This window comes from Akebia trifoliata, chromosome 6 (assembly GCF_017979445.1).
Source record: "Akebia trifoliata isolate Shusen 1 chromosome 6, ASM1797944v1, whole genome shotgun sequence".
Classification (NCBI taxonomy): Eukaryota; Viridiplantae; Streptophyta; class Magnoliopsida; order Ranunculales; family Lardizabalaceae; genus Akebia; species Akebia trifoliata.
In genome coordinates, this window is record NC_141380.1 from 2,367,498 (window position 1) to 2,391,654 (window position 24,157).

The following is a 24,157-nucleotide window of genomic DNA, read 5'->3' on the forward strand; positions in this document are numbered from 1 at the left end:
CATTAAAAACTAAGCGTAATTTTATTTATTTGGGAGTTTTAAAGATTCAAATTTGGATAAACAAGCGTGAAATGTGGAGGAAGCACCACTAAGATCACCAACCAAGGTTTTTTGGTAAAAGTCTTCCAACAAAGACTATAGTCCATTATTGACTGATCGCTCGTCTGTAGTGAGCCTAATCTATACGAACGAAGTTGAAGGGTAGTTTCGTCCATAAAAATAATCCATTAAAACGGCATGTTCTGGGTTAGGTCAATGGATAAGCTCTCTTTTTATTTTTTGCCTTTTATTTTAAAATTCAAGTTAGTTTAATTTAATTTAATTTCCCCCACCGCCACGCCTTTGAAAATCCTCGTTCGTCTCCACACGCTTCTCTTATTCAAAATTCAGACCTCAAAACCCTTATAAATACGTCTGTCTCTCTATACTACCAATACACAAAAATCTCAACAATTGAAAATGCTCGATTTGGATTGGAAAGCAAAGATGGTATCGTCCGATATGTCCAATACTTCTCCTAAACCCAATAATAAATTGCACGTTTCGGTCCCACCTCCGTTTCGTATCGGCGATTTATCTCCTTCATCCTCCTCTGCGTGCTCCGCTTACGAGCAATACCTTCGCCTTCCAGAACTCTCGAAACTGTGGAGCTCGAAAGATTTCCCAAACTGGAAAAACGAATCGATCCTCAAACCAGCTTTACAAGCTTTGGAAATCACGTTTCGGTTTGTATCGTTTGTTCTATCTGATCCAAGACCGTACGCAAATCGTAGCGAGTGGAAACGTCGACTAGAATCATTGGCGACTCAGCAGATCGAACTCATCGCAATTCTCTGCGAGGATGATGACAAAGATGGTGAAACACGTGGAACTGCTCCTATTGTAGATCTTCGTACCTCGAATGGCGTACTAGTGAGAAATGGTAGCTCCGCGGAGGTATGGAAACTTCCGGGAGAGACACATGTCGTGAGCAGGGCAAGCGATGCGAGTTTGCTTCCACGGCTTGGCACGTGGAAGAAATCAGAAGATGTTGCATCAAAGATTATGTTCTCGATCGAGTGCGAGATGCGGAGGTGTTCTTATACGTTAGGTTTGGGTGAACCGAACCTCGCTGGAAAACCTAATCTCGATTACGATCTAGTTTGTAGACCGTCCGATCTACATTCTTTGAAGAAAAGCCACAAGCATCTCGATAATTATGAGAATCGGACTCTCTTCACCACTCATCAGATCTTGGAATCATGGATCTACGCATCTCGAGAGTTGCTTCGAAGGATCGAAGAGAGGATCGATTGTCAGGATTTCGAGAAAGCAGCGAGCGATTGCTGGTTACTTGAGAGAATCTGGAAATTATTATCCCAAATCGAAGATCTCCATCTTCTAATGGATCCAGACGATTTTCTACGCTTGAAGAACCAACTCGCAATAAAGGTTTCTTCGGAATCTGAAGTGTTCTGTTTCAGATCGAAAGGTTTGATGGAGATCACGAAATTATCGAAAGATCTGAAACACAAGGTTCCAGCGATCTTAGCCGTTGAAGTTGATCCCAAAGGAGGACCTAGGATTCAAGAAGCAGCGATGAAGCTCTATCATGGTCATCAAGAAGGAGATTTTGGGAAAATTCATCTACTTCAAGCGTTTCAAGCCATCGAATCGGCTTTGAAGAGGTTTTTCTTTTCGTATCAGCAGTTGATCATGAACGTTATGGGTAGCTTGGAAGCGAATAGGAATCGGGCTGTGGTATCTGCTGAATCGTCCGATTCTCTGTCTCAAATCTTCTCTGAACACACTTATTTTCCGAGTTTGGATGCTGCAAAGACATTTTTGGGGGATTTCTGGCATAAGGAGAGCATGAGAAAACGAATTCGAATGGATCTAACAAAAGAAGTAAAATGAAGAACCAAGAAACGTTAGGTGACTCGAACTTGACTCGGAACTCAACTGAGTTGTAGACTTTTATTCGAAAGGAATATCCAGAAAGAAATTAAGTCCCAAGAAGGTTTCAGGAAAGTATACAAAAATATTTTTTTTAATTAAGCAAGCATTTGAAAAGTAAGAGAGACAAAATTAAATTTGTATTACCCCCTCATGTAAATATCATAATTATTATTATCCACTTGAATGAAAAAAATTGTGCTTCTTTCCTTTATTTTTTGATAAAACACATTATTTGAATAGTCTAAACTCAATTTCAAATAATTCGGACAGGTCATTAATGGTGGAGGAAGAAGAATGAAAGGATGGCGAGGGAAAACAAATAAATCAGGATTGAAAAACAAAGGAGATATATGGGCAGAGGGTGATGATGCTAAAAGCCCAAAAATAATGCAATTATCCATCAATTCTTGGCCCTCTATTTTTTGTTGTATCAAGGATTAATGATTTTAGAAAAGCCCGTGAACTTGATACCCAGGCCCAATAAAAGCCTGGCCCGAATCCCCAACCCATTTTTTTGTATGGGTAAGCAGTAAGCTTGACTTGAACCCACGACCCCAAAAAGTTGTTTTTGCAAAATGGGTCTAACAAGCCCACCCCCAACCATTTTAAGGCTCACTGGCTCAAATAATAACAAAAATAAAAATAGAAAAGCATCAACGTGATTTATAACCGTTTATTTTACATCATATATATTTTTTTTAATCCATGGGCCACTGATGAGAAGTCATTAAATCCAAAGACTAGCATCACCTAGCCTTATTTCATTATTTTGACCAGTTGTTTGATTTTATTTAGACCAATAAACAACTTAAAACGATCATAATAAACTTTTGCCTTAAAAGATCTCTTATTGTGATCGTGTTTGGTGTATTCTTTATTGGGTTGGCCTAAAGCTCGACTTGATAGTGCTTCGGCCTGATCAGAACAATCCTAATTGGAAAAAAGCCCAAATACTCTAACGTGAGTCAGCCCAAAAAAAAGCCTCTAATGAACAAATCTCAAATCCAATTTCTCTACTAATCAAGCCACTATTTAGTATTTAAAACCATGAGATGGTAAGCCATATACTTGTTGTATATGAGTGGACCCAAAAAAGTGCTACACGATCATGTCGAGTAAAACTTGCATCCTGTTACCACTTGATGTTCACATCTTACATGTTCTATGACATGAGAAACAACATGAAATGAAACATCAGCCATCATACATGCAGTTTTTTTTTCGGCAAAATGTTCATTACAATTGTCTTCAAACATTCTTTTTACAAGATAATTTTCTTTTACATATAGTTTTCCCATACTTTAGTTTGTTGCTTGTGTGAAGTATGTAATTTTTCTAGCCTCTATTTAGCACATCATTAATAGTATGAAAATCTCTAAATAAAACATGAGATATTAGAGAATACCAAATAAATTGAACTCGTAGATGTTTCGTTACAATCCTCAGTTCTCAAAATCCAAACAAATGATTATACATCAATTAATGACAGTGTGAAGATACCAGTGTAAGAGGTTAGCATATCCATTATAATACAAATTTAGTATTGTTCAAGACTGCATGTAGTTAACTCTTTAAGATTACAATATGTAAATATTTTCCTTTTTGCCGATTGTCTTGCAGGGAATAGAAAACACAGGGAGAAAAAGCTAATGATGCGATGTTAACTATTTGCAACGAAGAGGTATTTCGAAGTTTGTGGTCCTGATCCAATGTGTACAATGTGTAACGAATGTTATTATACAACCAAAACACAATGGATTCCATGGTGGATTTTACGAGCCTGATTTTTATGGACTGATTTTGATGGTATATTAAGATTATCGAGAAAATTATATGTTTTGATAGTATCATTCAATATACAGACATATACACGACTCAATTTCAAAACAGAAAAAAAGACTTGCAAATGACCAAAATGAATGATATTTGTGGCATAAAAATTATTTTATCATATGGAAATGTGTCACCTTAAGCCAAAAAATTTAAATGATATATCAATGAAGAAACTGGAATTTATTGTTTTAGATAGAAAAGTTTCAGGAGATCTCATCTTCTATTCTTCTATGTTAAACATGATTTTGATTTTGAGGGTGAGTAGACAAAGACATAGGATTCTACCAATCTCTTATTTATTTTTTATGAAAAGAGTTTCTGAACCTAATTCTGATTAGCAGGAGCACACACTAAATAAACTGGAATAAATCCTAGCGGCCAACAACGGGATAGAACCTCGCCTCTATGATAACCCTGGTTGCTTAAATTCTACCAATCTTCCTTGAATTCGATCAAGTTTCATTTGTCCATTTATGTTACCTCATATTTTTATTTATCACTTCTTAGATATATGAGATAAGAAGTTGTTTTACCTTCCATAAAACATGTCTCACGTCGAGAAGGACAAAAAATCTTCTAAAATAGGAGGTTAGTACATCTCCCATTAGGGGCGGCAATGGGTCAGTCAGATTGTATTGAGGTATGGGTATTATAAAAATTTATCGAAACCAACCTATTTAATAATTGTGTCAAAAACTTAAACTCAAACCAAACCCATTTATAAATAGGTATACCTGATCCAACCCATATATAACTTACTCAATAAAATGCTAATCTCTATTGAAAATATAATTTCCATTTCCACCACCAAAAATAAAATATTATTACTAAAAATAAGGTCGTAAAATCGTAAATTAAGTTCAATGGTGAAAAACAACCTTCTCTTGAAAAAAAAAAATTCAAAATTCGGAGAATTTTGTCCTTTACTATTATATGGCATCAAATCATATTTTTTTGGATGTCATAAGGTGATGTGATCAGAAAATTTCCTTACTAACTTAATAAGGAAAGTGTTTTTCAATCTTATTATTATTATTATATCTTCAAAAAAAAAATTTATTATTGGGCAAGTAAAGTGTACTTCATTATCATATGAGACAAGATAGACTTACTTGGTAAGATCTCAAATCTTGAGGGTTATTTTGCCAATATTAAGAATCAAGCACTACATACCTCTAGATTTTAATGAAAAACAATATAAATATAAATAAATAATTTATTAAGAAAAATATTTTTTATTTGCCAAACTAAAACTTAATCATTTATTAATTTAAAATATCTTAAAATACCTTTTATATTTTATAGAATTTGATATAAAAAAATGACTTATGAATTTTTTTTAAAGAATTTCAAAATAAAAAATAGTAGTTTAAAAAATTATTAAATAATCATTAATATATTTAATAATCGTGTTAGATGGGTTGACACTGTTATATGATCCAAACCCAATTAGGCTGACCCAAACTAATTAACTTCATGTTGTTTTCAAGTCGTGTTCGGGTCGCATTGAGATTGCCACCCCTATCTCCAATGTATATTAACCTGACCATGAGAACAAATCATGATTAAATCAAATTTCGATAATTATGAAAACCTTAAGATTAAGAAAAACTAAATAAGGGTTTGAATTCTGAAATGTGATTGATGTGGATGATCTGTTGAAAGATCCATTAACGGAAAGATGCTAAGAGTAATAGAAAGGTCCTTGAAAGTCCGTGTCAACAGTCAAATGCGACTGCTCGTGGGCCCAATTATTTAAAGCTACTTAAAGAATTGTCTCAATCTCTTATGTATTGAGTCAAAATATATTCTTTTTTGTGGCATGTTTGTCCACATTTCAAGTTACTGGACACCAGAGTAGCAGTAGTTATTGGGCCTACCAAGTTTGAAAGCTCTAAGACCTGGACCTTGATCCATCCAAATTTATGGAAGCTAATACTCTGTAGAGCCCAAAATGAAATTATCCATTAATTTCCAAGAATCAAACAAGGTCGAGACTTCATCCGTTTTGAGACATATTTGATGAGTTGTGATAATCTTCTTCTTTTTTTTTTTTTTTAACCGAGGGAGTATCCCATCAACACTCTCAAGTAAGCGTGACAGACTAATCTCCCTTGGGGGCCCCACATGATCAACCCATAAGAGATTTAAGGGGACTAACCCAAACCCATTTAAGTGCCACACAAGGTGGTGGGAAGGGGATTCGAAGACAAGACCTGAGAGCACACCCAGTCTTACCATCAAGCCCAACCCATTGGCACACTCAATCAATTCTCCTGAAGTGACAAGTTTGGAAATCATCGATCTGAATGCGTCGGGATACACATTTTTATGGGAAAACGTAATTTTGTATCTCCAGACATATAGATCTATGGTTCAAGAACTTGTCACGTCGAGAGAGTCAATTGAGTTTGCCATGTGGGGTAGTCAGATTATCATGATTCTTTACTCGATATATTATATCTACTAAGCCGGGGAAGTCATAGGTTTGTGTGTCGATAAATCAATGTGCTAGATTTCAAGCTTTACATCCAACCATCAGGAACTAACACAAATATCAGCCATGGAGGACCCCTAAAATAAAACTCTCATTAAAAAGTGTACACCACACTTTTTATTAGCAAAATTATTTGACACGTAAATTCTTTTCTTTTTGATAGCTCTGGACCAATATTTTGAAAAATATGTATTGTTCATCCATGATTGAAAATCAAGCTCTTAGACAAGATTGAAAGCAAAATAAGTTTCGTATTGTTGACACCAAATAGATGCGATAGAGTACAAGACGACGATTGCAGGTGCATGATCCTGCAAATATATCTTGATACATTAAGCAAGAAACACATGCTGGAATTGACTGCAATGGCTTGGATGCCATTAACGGTGGTGTCCACCACTTGAAGGTTCAACCATTTTTCGTCCCCACATACAACAAAGACACCAAAATTGGTCTTGTCCAAATTGACCACCAACTTAGATATTTTAACTATATTTACCAAATTACCTAACTAGCTTAATTGAGAAAGCCTGTGGGTGATGATACTATAAATCGAACAGAGAGTTGTTGTTTCGAAAGTTATGTGCTAAAATTATGAACCAATGGCATGATGTTGTGCCATTGGTTCATTAGCTTAGCACATAACTTTCAAAACAACAAATCTATTTTCCTATAAATCTGGTTCAATTCCCGCTAATTTTAAGTTATTGGTTTCATTAAAAATAGGCCTATTGATTTAAAAAAAAATACTATTCAGTGATGTAGATACTTCAATTTGCACGAATCCATTAGAAAATGTTCAAAATTTTAAATCTCAAGTTTATTTTAATTAAGGTCTAAAGCACTTCAACAATCCCACGTTGCATAATAATTGCCATTTGACACATTTTTTTCATACATACATTCACACATGCATCATTCATATTAATTGGCATGCCCAAACCTTGTCCCTAGTGCAATTCCATAACCCATTTTTTTACCTAATTTCATACTCATTTCTCAATTCTATATCCATTATCCATATCCTAATTCAATACCAAACTCATTTTCAAATTTAGTTCAAATACCCAAACCTAAACCATCATAATCTTATAATCCATGTCTAAAAATCAAATCCAATCCAAACTCATTATAAGACCATAGTTTTACACCTTCCCCAAAAAAAGACACATGTTGGTATCTCATAAACCCCAGTACCCAAGTGATAGATAATTTTTTTTGCAAACATCCTCATTATGTAGTTTTATTTATTTATTTATTAATAAGTTTGTTTTTAAGGATTCAATAACTCGAGATTAGTGGTGCAATTTGGCTTGGTTTGGTTTGAGGTCAAATAGGAACCGAACCAATCTAGGTTGATTCCACTAAACAAGAATCAGAACCGAACCAAATTCCATAGAAACCAAACCTCTATTAATTATGAGTAATATTTTTTAATGAAAAAATAAATATATAATACATATAAAATTTCATACAATAATTACTAATCTATCCATAAAAAGTCATTAGTTTATCTATAAAAATCACTAATATATGTCTTAACTCTTAAAATAATTCATAATAATTATTATATATATAGCTACAACGTGTTTTGTCTTATATGGGCAAAAAGGTTTGGAATGGGCTGATTTTTTGTGAGGGTGATGTCTATGGTGAGGGAATCATTCTTGCAAAAAATCAGCCCATTCCAAAACTTCTAACCTTATCAAAAATGATTTTATAAAAATCGACGGTTCACAATCTTCAACTTGTAAACTTGAGTTAGAAGTTTCGAAATGAGCTGATTTTTTATAAGGATGATCTCTTCACCATATATATCATCCTCACAAAAAATCAACCCATTCTGAACATTTTTGCTCGTATAAGACAATCTAAAACTTCCCTTAAAAAAATCAGTTCAATCTAAAATTTCTAACCCCATCAAAAGTGATTTAGAATGTGGATTGTCGATTTTTTACTAATAATTTGTAAATCACTTTTAATAGACTTACAAGTTTCAGATTGAGTTGATTTTTTGTGAGGATGATCTTCTCATCATAGAGAACATCCTCATAAAAAATCAGTTCAATCAAGTTTGCCATTGAACGCTACCCTATATATATATTGCATAAGGGTTTGATTCTCAGTTTGGTTTGATTCCATAAAAGTTGGATCCAAGAACTGAACCAGATTGATCGATACTCCATTTTTATAACTCGAAATCGAACCACAACTAATGCCAAATCAATCCGAACCACCCTAAAGTTATCGGTTTGGTTTAGTTCTCGATTTGAACTAGACCAAGTTGCACTCGTACTTGATACTCGAGTGATTTGAATCCAAGTATATGGTATCATCGTCCAAAAACTTTACCAACTAGTTAGCTAGCACCTACAAAGAAGATAATTTTTTCACCAACATATATTTTGAACTCCATTTTTTTTTAATGCTAAGAAAGGAAGGGATTTTATAAAAGATAAATGTACAATATAAAAGGGGCATACCCACCTTGATCACATGATTCTTCAAGGAGGAATGGTTAAGGGATCAATATAATTAGTAGACTGATAGGCATATTTGACTTAAATATACATATGGGCATTCTGGCCATTCTTTGGATAAGAAGACAAAGATTGTAAAGGTTTTGGAGGGAGAGAGAAAGAGAGAGAAGACATCTGATTAAGAGTGGAAGGAATCTCTAATTCGCCACCCCCACGTGAAGCACACCCCCACCCCCATCCCCACCCGCACACTCTCCCCCTCCCCCACGCCTTCTTTGTTGGCTATTCTCTTAACACTAGCAATGGAGACACTCTCACTATTTCTCACATGAGTCCGACTGGTTTTACTATGATAGTGAGGAAAAACAGTGTTATTGTGAAAAAAATTAAAATAGCAAATATAATATAATCACACAAAACATAAGGATTTATAAGATTTAACAGTTTGTCTACATCCAAAAAACATAATAAGAATAATTACTATTTTCTCATTAATTTTATAACCTAAAAATCTCTATTAATATAACTGAGAAACCTTTAAGAAAATATTACATTATTACCTTTTTAGTACCCCTTAAAAAATTCGGCCCAGGGCATTGTTCTTTTTACCTGCACCCACTACCCCCGCAACTCTACGTAGCACAATATAATACAAGACATTTACACAACAATTTCATATCTCGATGACTTGTTTTATGCATCTTAAGGTCTTTTGATGATAAATGAGATTTAGTAACCCCTTTTTCCTTATTATCATAGTAAGGAAAGGGCTTTTGTTTCTTATATTCTTTTCACAAGATAGCAGATTTTTTTCCGTCATATCTTCCTCATTTTTTTCTTAATTATAATTCTCTGATAATTGCTATTACATTAAAAAATAAGAAGATATTTAAATGGGAAAAAAAAATTAAAATTATCAAATTCTCTATCCATGTAAGAAAAGTGATTAATGGGTCAGATAAACGTATGCCACACATCTGTAAAGGGAAAATTCCAATTTATGTATTATGGTTCGATTACCTATGAAGATAACTCTTAACTTCTCTTATTAGAAATAGGCTTATGAAACAAAAAAGAAAGATACCCCATCATATTAGAGATTGGTGGTTCAATCAAAGGAAGAATAATACAATACTGAATGTTATGTAGAGGAAAAATTAGTGGGATGAAAAAAATGCCCTATGCTTTATGAAACTAAATTCTCATAATAAAAATAACATTAATGATAATCTGATGCTCTTTCTTTAAAATGCCCCCCCCCCCCCCCCCTATGCTTTATGAAACTAAATTCTCATAATAAAAATAACATTAATGATAATCTGATGCTCTTTCTTTAAAATGCCCCCCCCCCCATTCCTTGACCTAGCAATTACAAAATCATAAATCTTTTTCTTGTGTATCCTGAAGTAAAGGATCTACAGTTCTGTGACGTGAGCATCTTAAAAAAGAGCGTCAAATTATCACGACTCCAAAAATAAAAAATATCATATTTGATGAATGAGCACAACATAGATAATAATGATGAAATTGATAGTTGAAAGCCTATAGAAAACATTACAAAGGTATATAAGCTAAGTTGGGTCCTTGCGAAGAACGCTTTAAAGTTTAAATGTTGTGTAGAAACGCAATAGGAGGAAGAATTAATTTTTCCATATTTTAGAAATAAATATATACACATAGAATACAAGGATTTACGTGGTTTAACAAGTTGCCTACCTCCACAGAAAAGAGGGAGATCAATCAACTATCAATGACAAAGATCAATTATAAGCTCTCAAACCTCTACAACTCTATCAATTGCCATAAACCTCACAGAGCATAAATAAATAATTAATTAAAAAAAAAATTACATTAAACCCTAATCCGAAAAATACATATAAATATTCAGGAATCTTCCGTCTTCGTCTCGGCGGCGTTGTCCGCAAACCCTCACATGAGCCAGTCAAATTAGGGGTGTCAATGGATAGCCGAAATCCGAATTCGAATTCGAATTCGAATTCGAAAAATCGGATATTATTCGAAAATTTCGGATATCGGATTCGGATTCGGATGTCATTTTAACATTCGAATGAATTTCGGATACGAATTCGGATATTGCGATATCCGATTCGATAATATCCGCTCCGATAACAATACATATATCATGTATTTATGTTTTATAACAAAACTTTTATATATGTATATATATGTCTTATGTATTCGTTACATACAACGAAATTTTATTTTTAAAACTTCATCTTCTCAAACCCACCTAAAGCCGTAAAGAACCAGACGCAACAGCGGGTTTCGATCGAACTTCGACCACAATCTTCTCCGGCCGGCGATCATCAGGTAAGTATTCTCTCTCTCTCTCTCTCTCTCTCTCTCTCTCTCTCCGATCTGAACCGGTCGGAGTGATTTTTTGGATAAATCTGTGGGTTTCGTCGTTTCAACTATGCGAACCCCGACAAGTCTTCTCCGGCCGGCGAGCATGCAGGTACATACTCTCTCCCTCCCTCTCTCTCTCTCTCTCTCTCTGATCCGATCTGAACTGGTCGGAGTGATTTTTCGGACAAATCTGTGGGTTTCGTCGAATTTTTTATCGAATCGGATATTATCGGATATCCGATATATTTTTCGGATTCGAATTCGAATGTATGTTAGGGATATCCGATCGGATTCGAATTCGAATTCGGATAGTAGTATTTATTTTCGGATTCGAATTCGGATATAACACTATCCGATCGGATAGCTATCCGTTGACAGCCCTAAGTCAAATAGCGTGATTTGACGTTTTCCTTCATCTATGGGCCGAGCCCCTACTACTATGGAAAAGCCCATTATATTGATCTACCCTCTTAAAAGCCTAATGTAGAATATCTTGATAGGTATTGTTATATATTTTGTTCTCAATCACAATCTTAACCTTCCTTTTATTATAAGATATGTTGACAATGATACAATGCATCTCATGTATCATAATACGATGCATCCTATTCTCTTACAGATCCCACAACCTAGGTACGAAACTCCTTGAACCACTTTCACGTGACCACTAACGTTCTTGCTGCCCTAACAAATAAATAATAAAAATTATAAAGATTAGAAGAGAAAACAATTGCGAGTCTTATTAGTTATCTTTTTCTATCTTCCTATCTATGAATCTTGCCTCATATTTATAGATTTTATAGGTGTAAATCTCAAAACAAGTTTTCACTAATTTTGCCAAAAAATTTGGGAATTTTTTTCTCCTTAGACTTCCCTATCGTCAATCTTTGCAGAGAAAACAAATGATTCTCAAGGTCGGAGTTTATCTTATATTTTTAACATATAATTTTGTCTTAATTAAATTAGAGAGGAATTCATTATTTGTTCATCACTTCGTGTGTAATGCGCATCTCAATGTGATACATGTTTATTGTGGATAAAAATAAAAATAAAAAAATTTCTTACAGATATCATAACAAGAGCTTTCAAATGATATTATCTCAATAGATATGAAAAGATTTATATATAGTATTTCAACATCATTTCAAAATTGAAGTTGATGCATCATATGTAGTTGGTGGTTCTCTGAATTTTGGATGTAGCCCATGCAATGCAGAATATATACGTACATATCGATTATTTTGAAGCATTATATCCTAAGTTATCACTCCTAGATAGTATGTGGTGAATAGAGAGTCAATTATTTGGGACCATGAACATAACATGTTACATGTGTACACGCCAAGTGAATTTCAAGAACAAAAACAAATTACATAAAAAAAATCTTATTAAACAATATCCAAGTTTTCTTACATAATTTTTTTTTTATTATCAAAAGAAGATGAAAAAATTGTTTGGTCAACTAAGCAAATAGGAATTTTTACAAAAACATGATCAACGTTTGATGAATTGATGATTTTGGCTCAATGTTCATTTTAATTACTGAAACATGAACGGTAACGAATTCGAAGGTTTTAAAGTAACTATTTCACATCATGTTCTGGTAATTAAAATGAACAATGAGACTAAATCCTAAATTCATCAAATTTAGCTCACGAAATAATTATTCACCCTAGCAAATAAATAGTATGATTGAATCCAATGGTTAGAAATCCTTTATTTTGGGCTGATTTTGTCTCTAAGTACAAAAAGAAATGAAACAAACCATGGTGACTTGATGGGTCTAGAAAGTATATTCACATGCGAAAGAGAGGGAGTTCGATGAACAAGATCGACTTAAGTGGCAGTTTTACTGGTGATGCTATTGTTTAAAGTTCTTTAAAATAAAATTATAATTTTTTTATTGAAAATGTAAGTAAATAATTTAAAAAAATTATTATTAATCTTTAATTTATTCATAATTTTAATAATTTAGATTTATGAATGTATTATAAGAATTCGTTAATCAAAGTAAATATCCATTTAAAATTAAAATATCATACTTGAAATAAGGTTTTAACTCAAAAATATTTTCTTCTATTTTTGTATTTTTCTCACTCACAAGTCAAACTTTTCTTGATCATCAAGTTGACGTGATTGGTTAAACAACCGAGTGGATTGTAGGCTTTAGAATTTTAGGCATATATTTTCTCGAATATCCCTGGGATCTAGTTAGGCTGCATGCACTTTCCCCATGGACCAAACGGCATAAAAGATTATTTTAACAAATTTTAATAATTTAACTAAAAAGTAGACCTTTTTGAGCAAATTCTATATATCTTTCTCCAAAGAAAGCCAGGATCCGTGTAATGCTCAGGTCTATGCTTTTTCATATGGAAGAGAAAATATTTTCCCCATAACCTTCTGAAAAAAATAAAAAAAAATCCATCTCCAGATGTTATTTATTTTTTGAATAATATTGAACTGATCTCAAGATTAATTGTATCTCACATCGCACATCCTGACACGAAAGTGTATGGGAACCATAGATTCTTTTCATCGAGATATAAATGAAAAAGCATATATGGTTCCTATCTTCTCTCACGTCAAGATGTGCGATATGAGATACAAGTTTGAGGTCACTCCAACACAACTCTTTTTTTTTTTTCCCCTCTGTGTATGATAAATTTAGGGGTCTAACTTAAAATTAATTGACAATGAGTGGAGAGAACTAGGAGCTTATAAGGAGAGAGATAAAACAATGAGTGTCTAATGTGGGACTAAACTTAACATGCCCCAAACATGTGTGGGCCGGATTGGACTAAAGTACGAGGAGATATGAACTAGATGATGTGGAGAAGAGAAAGGCCTGCTCGGAAAAGAGAAATACCTACTCTGATACCATAATAAATTTGAGGGTTCAATACAAAATCAATTGACAATGAGTGGAGAGTCCCAAGAACTTATAAGGAGAGAAACAAGGCAATGAGTGTCCGATGTGAGACTAAACTTAACAATGTCTTCATCTTTTTTTTTTTCCTATTTGTAAATTAAAAATCTCTCTATAATCTTATATTAGGGTATTGTTAACATTTGCCCAAAGAGGGTAAAAGTTAAAATGCATTAAATACACCTTAAAAAAATTTTACTTTCTAAAATGTCCATAAAAAAATTTCTATAAAAAATAGAGTAATGCTGAAATAATAACCTCAAGATTATATCTTATATCGCACTTTCTTGAAGTAGAAGTGTGTAGGAATCATAGATACTTTTTCATTGAGATATGATGAAAAACATCTATGACTCCTACACACTTCCACGTCAATAAAGTGCGATATGAGATAATCTTGCAATCACTCCAACACGACTCTTAAAAATATTATCAGATGCATATTTTCAAGGTGTATTTAATGCATCTTAACATATGTCAAGCTAACAAAATAGTTTGTGTTGGAGCGACCTCAATTCACAATTTCCTACCACCTCCACGTCAGCTTAGTATGAATTGAGATCACTCCATGAGCAGGAGAAAAAAAAATAGAGTTCCAATTGGTCTTACTGGTTCCTTCAGTGTTTCATTCAGCATTCTCTTTTCTACCAATCACCATCTCATGGTGGGCCAATGAAAAGAATCATGACCAAGTTGGCTTTGAGCTTCCCTCCATGCATTTATTCTGGGCCGTCAATTCTTCAGCCCATTTACACACTCACATTCTTATTATATTATATTTCGTCCGCACTCCAACTAAAAACAATTAGGCATCCAATAACACGAAAGTGACTTTTATTTGTATTTCCAACCAAACTTCCTCTCTGTTAAAATTTGCTGGAAATGAAGCGGTTCCAACGCAAAGCTAGCAAAATCAATTAACAATAGAAGCTTTAACAGAAATAAAGCACATGTCTTATATAAGTCAATTTACTAAAATGCCTCTCCTTATTGCTGTAAGTATTAGCTTGTCCTATGTTTTAACCGACTTGGACAAGCTTTGAGATTCATACGTTCCGTATGACATACCACTACGATTACATACGGTCATTAACAATCCGTAATACTCAAATACTTCTTTTTGGGGTTATTTTATACGATTAAGAAAGTTTACGTGTCTACGTCGGGCAAAGATGAAGAAGGTTAATTATGTCATTTTATGGAAAATTAATAACTGGCCTTTCGACTTCTCATGGAGGACACGACAAGGATACTCTTGGACATTTATTGATAGAATCCAAATTTCTTTTTTTCTTCAAAAGAAAAAAAAAAAATCAGGAAATATGCATGACATGGAATGCTCAAATTCATCATAAATATTGTTTTAAATTTGGATGGAGAGGAGTCGTCTTAGTATCGTGCATGAACGAGACAAATAGACATGACGTCTCACACGTGAAAAATCTCAAGAGACAAATGAGATGACTCGGACAATATTTCAAAATTTTCAGTCGAGTCAGTAAAATTGTACGATACAATCAAAATTTTGTATATTTTAATTAAAATAATTATATAAATAAAATCTGATTTTATTACTAAACATCTTATGATATTTTTGAATAAATAATTGTATACCGAATTGAATGAATTATCTCATACGAGATGAGTTGAATCATATGAGACAACTTGGTTTCGTCTATGAACGAGACGAGACGTCAAACCTAGTTTTCTGAGTGTTAAAATCATACTAATAATTTATATATATAATTTTTTTTATTACAAGAATTACAGACCTATAGGCATAACTAGTAAAGACAAGGCGATTGACCTCTTAGAGTGCTATATCGTCCAAATCCCCAAGTACATGAAATACCCCACAAACTACATAAAATAGGTAAATTGGGATAAATCTATGTGGGCGACCAACAAGGGGGCTTGAACCCAATACCTCTTTTTTTTTTTTAGGGATACATTGGTCACTGCACCCAATGCTTGTTGGTTCATGTTCATTGATATATTAATTTATGCATTAAAAGAAAAAAAAAATATTCTAGAAAAATAATAATTTCAACACTCCATTAAACAAACGTGGTAATGCATGGGATTCTCAAGAAAAAAATGAATCCCTGAAAGTATTTTACTGAATCCTAAAAGATAAAATTGATCTCTTAAGGAAGTTTCTTTTCTTCTAATCTCAATTATTTGTTTGATGAAAATCCTCAGCTATTGCTTGAGATTAAAAAAGTCTTTTTCATTCTAATTAATATGATATTTGTACAAATATAAATTAAGATCTCACGATGATTCAATCCTATTGAATTATGTCATCATGAGCATAATTATCGGGAGTTCAAGAAGTGGTCTAAAACATCAAAAGATGAAGTACATAACCCTAAAATCACAATAAAAATCAAGAGATTTAACTGTGATTGATCATGTGGTATAAATAAAATAAATTTATTAATTTAAAGATAGATTGATTTTGATAAAAATAACTATGTGAATTAGATTTTGGCTTCAGAGTTTCATTAGTAACTTCCACAATTATACTTAAAACAAGATGGTGCACGTTCAAATTTAAAGCACTGTTAACCTAAGAAGAAGATATAAGTTTTTTACGATGAGATTTTTAGTATCAGAGTCGAGATTCAACCTTCTTCATGAGTGTATAGATTTTAATTCATTAAAAAAATATTCGTAATGACTCATCAAAATTTTATTTCTATAATTTGTATAGTAGACAAACATAAGATGATCAAAATCTATAATTATCGTGAAATTTGTATATTTACAAGCGTGTTAGAGAGTCCATATATTGGCACCACAATTTTTTACTTATTACACTCCAATTTGTTAAATTATTTATCACGCCACAATAAAAGATCAAAACACACTCTTCAAACATTACCAAGGTTTGACTCAAATTATAATCTTAGCATTACAACGCTCTTTCAAATAATTTTACCAATTGTTTACAATTATGATTAGGTTCATGTAGAATCTTAATCCAAGAAATATAAATCTACCAAGAGAGAGATTCTATTTGCACCCCAATTTTTACTTGTTCTTAACCATTCTTTTATGGGTGTCACGCATTTTAATTCTTAAAATATGTATGCGGTTAGGGGTGGATTTAAAGTCTATGAATTAGTGAGTTATTGCGACAGAATTTAGTGATAGATAAACAAATTAATTACTATAGTCCTCACAAAAAAATTTACTCTTATTTATCGCTCACATGGACAAAATCCTGGCTCAGACCTTACATTTGGTGTGCTGTTCACTTTTTATCCAACTGCAAATTTATAACGAAGTCACTTTTAAATTTATGAGCTCATAAATGCACAAAATTGAAGAGTGTACTGCGTGCAGTTTTTATAAATAAAATGAACAGTGTATCAAAATCGGAATTAGAATAATGGTGGTGCATGATTTCGTAAATATCTCTTCATTTATTATTTATTTTTACTTGGAGTGTAATAAGTAAAAGTTGGGATGCCAATAGCAGCTGTCTTTTTTTCCGTAATGAATTTTAAGTTTCAATTTGATATCAATACCTTAAATATGCAACACGTATCTAGTGTAGACTGTCACGTGGTCTTGATAGTTGACACATGTGAAGGTTGAATTTCTCTTCTACACCCAAAGTACAATTTAGATTTTTTTTTCTCTTTGACGGTGCTCCTAACGACACGTGGCAAACAAAAATTGCCCCTTAAGGTCCATTTGTCCGTGACCTCAGCCGCATGGACTAAATATCTTGACCAGAGTCTAGCTGTATCACAGAAAAAATCGCGCTGGAAAATGACTTGATGCCAAAACCCTATTCCCGATGCAAGTATTCCGTATCTCAAACCGTATAAAAATAATTAAAAATACAAAAACAGTATATACGTTTTGATACTTCTACTCTTCTCTCGTTCCAAGATTTTTTCTCGGAAACCACCTCATCTCTTATTATGTATAAGAGCAGACTCTCTCACCTTAAAACTTTGAGAGATTATCAAATCCCTCAGAAGCTTATGGCCTTCTATTTTTCTTAGGTTGGTGGAGGAAATCTTTACCGGAATCAAGAGGGAATTGTTGGAATCCGGTAAAAATTTCCAGTAAGTTTGATTAATCTTCAATCTCTCTATTATTGTTCTTCGAATTTCGTTCTTTGTTTTTGAATTTCGATACTGGATTTCATCGATTTCGGTTTCCGAAACGTGGAGGTTTTTTGGTTTGCGGTTCTGGATCCGAAATTTTTGGTTGAATGATGGAAAGTTTTTTTTTTTTGGTTTGTTTTTTTAGATTTCGTCTGTTTTGAGTTTCAGTAACGAAATTAAGAAATTTAAGACGAAAATATTGGATTTTACTAACGTTTGTGGTTTACGTTGCAGGTGTGGTTGAATTGGGAGAAATTGAACTTGAGATTTGATTCGAATCAGGAGAAAAAGAGAGCAAAAACAATCTTTTTAGGGAAAAGCTTCTCTTTTTCGTCCTCATCTGGATTTCCCCTCTTTTCCATTCTTTCACTTTTCCAAGTTTTTAGAGTAATGGAAGTAAAGGTTGCTGCAACATGTTTGAATTGGTCACAGTCCCTTACTTCTCAAACTCCATGTTCTTCTCACACACTAATCCCTGTAATTTCATCTCCCTCATTGAAGAGACGAAGGCGAAACGGTCGACCTCTTGTTTGCCGCTTTGTTAATCGGTTGGATCGAACGGATTTGTTTGGAAAAACATCAACAAAGTTCTTGAGATCTCCATCTTTTGAAATTCCTAAATTAGGAAGCCAAACTCTAAGGAGAGCTATCAGCGACAGCTTCAATGGCTTCTCCGATGAAGAATTTGCAGAAACGATTCAAGAATTAGCCCAAAAGTTCCATCTTTCAGAATATGAGAACAACTTAGAATTCGATTCCATAGATAAAGAAGGCGGAAGCATCAATGAGGATATACAAATTTCTCGTCCATTTCCGCCTTCGAATTTCGATTCTGTCGAGCCTCGATGGCTAGGAATTCGACCAGAGCCACCGGACTGGCCAGAATTAGATGAAGTTCAGTCTAGTATTGAGCGAAAAGCGAATAGTGTCGATCTTCCTCTCTCACTAAGAATCATAAAGAGAAAGAAACAATGGCAAGAAGGTTTCAGAGAAGCAGGGGAATCAACCTATTGCTCAATGAAGAAGGCCTTCTCGTCAATGGTTTTTATCATTCGCGAGCTTCAAAGCTACGTGTTACAGATGAGGGAAATTCTATTCTTCGAGGATTTACAAGAGATTCTTGTTCGAGTTCAGAAAGAGATGCAAGCTTCGTTTGTTTGGCTCTTTCAACAGATCTTCTCACACACTCCAACTCTCATGGTTTATGTGATGATCCTGCTAGCCAATTTCACCGTTTATTCGATTACGAACAACACAACAATGGCAATGGCGGTCCCTCCTTCAACGACCGCTACTGTATTGGTAACCGAAAATCAGAATCAGAATCAGAATCACAAGTTTGATTCTTCGACAATTAAGACGTTTTTAGTTTCGTCTTTCGATGGAAAGACGAACTCAATTGGGGAAAACAATGGTGGTGGTGGTGGGAAGGCTAGAGCGGCGCCTAGTGGGACCGATGGTGGGGATGGACTGTCGTCTTTCAATCACCACCGTATACCGTCGTTTGGGAAACCATCAGTAATCACAGAGTCCAATTCTGGACTTGATTCCGAAGAAATGAAGCTGTGGAATTCAATTGTGGAGGAAGCTTCTAGAATGGACTACGATGCGCTTGATCATGAAACGATGCAACGGTTTGTGTCACCAATAACTGTTTTGATTGAACCAGAAGATTATTCAGATCACTTTAAGACGGAGCTTCTCTACAGGGACGCCGTGTCTCAAGAGCCCAATAACTCTCTCTTCCTCTCCAACTACGCTCAGTACCTCTATCTGGTTGCTCAGGATCATGACAGGTAAAATTGTGCTTTTTTTTTTTTCCATGGAATCTCTGATTGACCAATTATGCATATTTTTTCTTGATTTTCACATAATCTTGGATTTTGACCGAATAGTAGGATGCATAATTTTTCCTGATTTTCACATAATCGTGGACTTACCCCTCTTGTATCGAAGCTTCCTTAATGTCTCTAATTTTGTAAGGTAGAGATGTGGTCAATCTTGATTATGTGAAATCCCATATTTTTTTTTTTTCGTGGGTAAAAAATAATTAAGGTTGAAGTGACCTCAAGATTGTACCCCACATCGCACATCCTAACGGCAAAGTGCATAGGAACTGTAGATGCAAAAATCTTGAGATCTATGATGATACCTTGCGGTCTCCTCTCCTTGTGTCTTTGGATATGCCGGTAACAACACATCTCCGATGTCTAAGTTAGAATTTTAGTACAAAAATAATGTAAAATTTATAGGGGGGAGAACTCCTATATTTTAGTACATCTAATAATTTTTTTTATAGAGATGAAATTTTAAGATCTTTTAGATCTTATTATTGATTTTACGCTTATCCAATTTAAGATGAGACCTTAATTGATGATTTTGGATTGTTTCTAGTCAATATCTCATCTTCATACATTTTTTCATCTTTGAGATTTTTCCTTATTAAGATTTTAATCATTTTTGATATAATCTCTGATTTTTAAGGATTTTGACTGGTTGAACAGTTTTATCATGTGTCATTGACCCAATATTTTTTCGACCAATTGAGATCTGAATCCATGGTTGATATTTGACTGAGCCACCGAGCTTAACTTCAGGCGAGTTTGCTCAAATCTTCATGTCTAATTCGAATCCTTAGGTGTCACGTGTCATCTCTTGGTATCTAACAAAAAACATCTTCTACAGAAATCATAGATTATTTTCATGCACAACTCGTAAATAATTTCTATAGAACCATAGATGCCTTCACATTCGCAGGTGTTCTGGACACTAAGCAATCCTTCAATTTTCTACATTGTTTGGGAGTTGTTGGTTATTTGTCGTCTTGCATAAAATGGGCTTACTTTCCTTTTAAAGCAGGTGAAATGTATAATAATGGAAAGTATCTCGTTAGCTTCTTAATAATTGGTAGGATTAGTAAGCTGAATCTGAATGGTATTATTGGATTTTTTTTTTTTTAATTTTTATCATTCTTTCTTCAAAGAAAGAAGATTCCTTTTCATAGGCTGACCATGTTTTTATGTTTTGTTTTTGACATATCTGGGTACCAGAGCGGAGGTTTACTTCAAGCGCTCAATTGAGGTCAAACCAGTTGACGCAGAGGCTCTAAGCCGATATGCGAACTTCTTGTGGTTGGCACGAAAGGATTTGAATGCAGCCGAGGAGACATTTTTAGAGGCCATTGAAGCTGACCCAAGCAACACGTTCCACGCTGGAAACTACGCTAATTTCCTATGGAACACAGGAGGCGAAGACACGTGCTATCCGCTTGGTTCTTCTAACGATGAGAATTGCGAGTCACTGTAGACAAAGTAGCACACTCTCCTCCACTCCAGTTCTTTCCTCCTCTCTTCCCTTCGTCTTCGTCTTCATCTTCATCTTCATCCTTCTTTTTTTTTCACTTGAAAATTGGAATATAAATTTAAAGAAAAATAATAAGATAAGAAATTGACGAAGCTTTAATTTGCTGTGTGAGATGACTGAGTCGTTTCATTTTCTCTCTTAAACGGTTCACAATAAAAAAATCTATGGTTATGTGCATTTCCCAATGTCAACCGAGTTCTGATCGTGTGAAATTTTTTGAATTAGAATATCTTTCAAATTATATATTTCCCATTTTACTTTTTTGTAAGCACCTAGAGATAGGTTAATCTTTTATATAATAAATATTAGGGAAAATTATAAAAAAAAATCAAATATAATAATTATTTAACAAAAAAGTACAAATTTTATGAAAATTATGAAAAAGGTAACAAACCGGCCATGTAAGGGCCAGTTTTTTTCTCTTTCCATTTTTTTCTCTTTTTTTATTTTTTTAATTTAAAAAAATCAAATTTTTTACACTCTAACCGGTCATTCAATGTCCTCTACATTTCTCTCTCCTCTTTCTCTTTCTCTTGTTTTTTTAATTAAACAAATCAAAAAAATTTCATTCCAACCGGCCATTCAATATTCTCTAAATTTCTCTCTCCTCTTTCTCACTCTCTTTTTATTTTTTTAATTCAAAAAATCAAATATTTACATTGCCATTCAATGTCCTCTACATTTCTCTCTCTTCTTTCTCTCTTTTTTTGTTTTTTTAATTTAAAAAAATCAAAAAATTTTCATTCCAACCGGTCATTCAATGTCCTCTAAATTTCTCTCTCCTCTTTCTCACTCTTTTTGTTTTTTAATTAAAAAAATCAAATGTTTACATTGCCATTTAATGTCCTCTAAATTTCTCTCCTATTTTTTTTAAAAAAATTAAAAAACCATAATTTTACATTCTAACCGATTTTTTTATTTAAAAAAGTGAAGAGAAAAATTCATCGGACATTGAATAATGGTCGTTTCATTTTAAAAAAATTCCGAGAAAAATTCAATGGACATTGAATAACTGTTTAGAATGTAAAAATTCCTTTTTTTTTAATTTAAAAAATAGAGAGAAAAAGAGAAAGAGGAGAGAGAAATTCAACGGACATTGATTGGTCGTTTAAAATGTAAAAATTTGTTTTTTTAATTTAAAAAATAAAGAGAGAAATTTAGCTAGCATTGAATGCCGTTTAAAATATAAAAATTCGTTTTTTTTTTTTAAATTTAAGAGAGAGAGAGAGAGAGGACATGGAATGGCAATGAAAACATTTGAATTTTTTAATTAAAAAAACAAAAAGAGAGAGAGAAAGAGGAGATAGAAATTTAGAGGATATTGAATGACCGGTTAGAATGAATTTTTTTTATTTTTTTAATTAAAAAAACAAAAAGGAGAGAGAAAGAGGAGAGAGAAATGTAGAGGACATTGAATGAGCGGTTAGAGTATAAAAAATTCGATTTTTTTAAATTAAAAAAATAAAAAAGAAGAAAAAAATGGAGAGAGAAAAAAACCGGCCCTTACATGGCCGGTTTGTTACCTTTTTCATAATTTTCATAAAATTTGTATTTTTTTTTAAAATAATTATTATATTTGGTTTTTTTTTTATAATTTTCCCTAAATATTAAAAGTATTTTAATCTTTGAATTAAAATTTTTTTTTTAGAAAATAAATATTTTAACAATCGATGATTAACAAATATTTATCATGTAAAAGATGAAGATATTTTGTATTTTGAGTAGTATTGAAAAGTAAATATAACGGAAAGCATTGGCGTACTTATGAGATCTTGATAAAGCAAAATCAAAACCTTGGTCTGAGTACATTAGAATCAATGATCTTGGATTTGTCCAACAGTTTGTTGGGGGATTTAGGACGAGTGTAAGTTACATCAGGGCTCATCATAGCATGACTTGAATCTACATTTCACCTCTTCAATGACTTTCCTCAACTATTTTAATCACATTAACAGTCATCACTCCCAATATAAGTAATTATATAAAATTTGACTTAAACTGATCGGTGATTAAAATCTTTCATCCTAAAAAAAAAAAACCTCAATTCAATTACGAACATCGAATGTTCTGATTAAATTTTTTTTTCAAAAATGGGAGATGCATAGGATAAGAAGATGTCAGTTAGTTTAGTTGGTAAAGTCTTTGTGACGATACCAAAAACTTTGTGATCAACTCCTATCTTTGGTACATTACATCCTTCTTAAGTGTACTTCTACATGATTGCAAGTTTTATTATGGGAGAAGTAATATTTAAGCTAATCTTAACTAGACATGTATGAGTTTAAAATTGTTAATAGTCTATAAAATTCTAGGTCCGATACAATTTAAATTAAAAGAACTTTTCCACTTGAAGGTATAAATGAACCAGTGAAGACCCAAAGGAATTTGAACGGAGATAGTGAAAATAGATACGAAACTCATTTTCTATTACAAAAGATTTCGCTTCAGACAAAATAGAATGGAAGAATATGATTTATTTAGTCGATCCCAAATCTTTGGGATAATGCTTTGTAGTGGGAAAATCTAACTACGACAAACTTCTTATAGTGTTGGCTTGTTTCATGTGGATCCAAAGAGTGACGTAAGAATTAAAATTAAATTGCTAAATAATGTATAACAAGTA

General features: G+C 33.2%; 2 protein-coding genes across 3 annotated transcripts; both read left to right on the forward strand.

Moving 5' to 3' along the window:
• The first annotated feature begins 364 nt into the window (after positions 1-364).
• LOC147399547 (nematode resistance protein-like HSPRO2) lies at positions 365-2,149 on the forward strand. Its single transcript, XM_086444948.1, has one exon. The coding sequence runs from the start codon at positions 460-462 to the stop codon at positions 1,894-1,896; it is 1,437 nt and encodes a 478-aa protein (XP_086301074.1). The 5' UTR covers positions 365-459; the 3' UTR covers positions 1,897-2,149.
• A 15,813-nt stretch (positions 2,150-17,962) lies between these two features.
• Positions 17,963-21,645, forward strand: LOC147399548 (Tetratricopeptide repeat (TPR)-like superfamily protein). 2 transcript variants are annotated; one of them, XM_086444950.1, is made up of 3 exons: positions 17,963-18,129; positions 18,406-19,967; positions 21,222-21,645. In XM_086444950.1, exons 2-3 carry the CDS (start codon positions 18,562-18,564, stop codon positions 21,475-21,477), a joined length of 1,662 nt encoding a protein of 553 aa, XP_086301076.1. In that variant the 5' UTR covers positions 17,963-18,129; positions 18,406-18,561; the 3' UTR covers positions 21,478-21,645. The 2 variants fall into 2 exon arrangements, with proteins under 2 accessions (XP_086301076.1, XP_086301077.1); XM_086444951.1 differs by having other exon boundaries at positions 17,963-18,116.
• Positions 21,646-24,157: the final 2,512 nt, after the last annotated feature.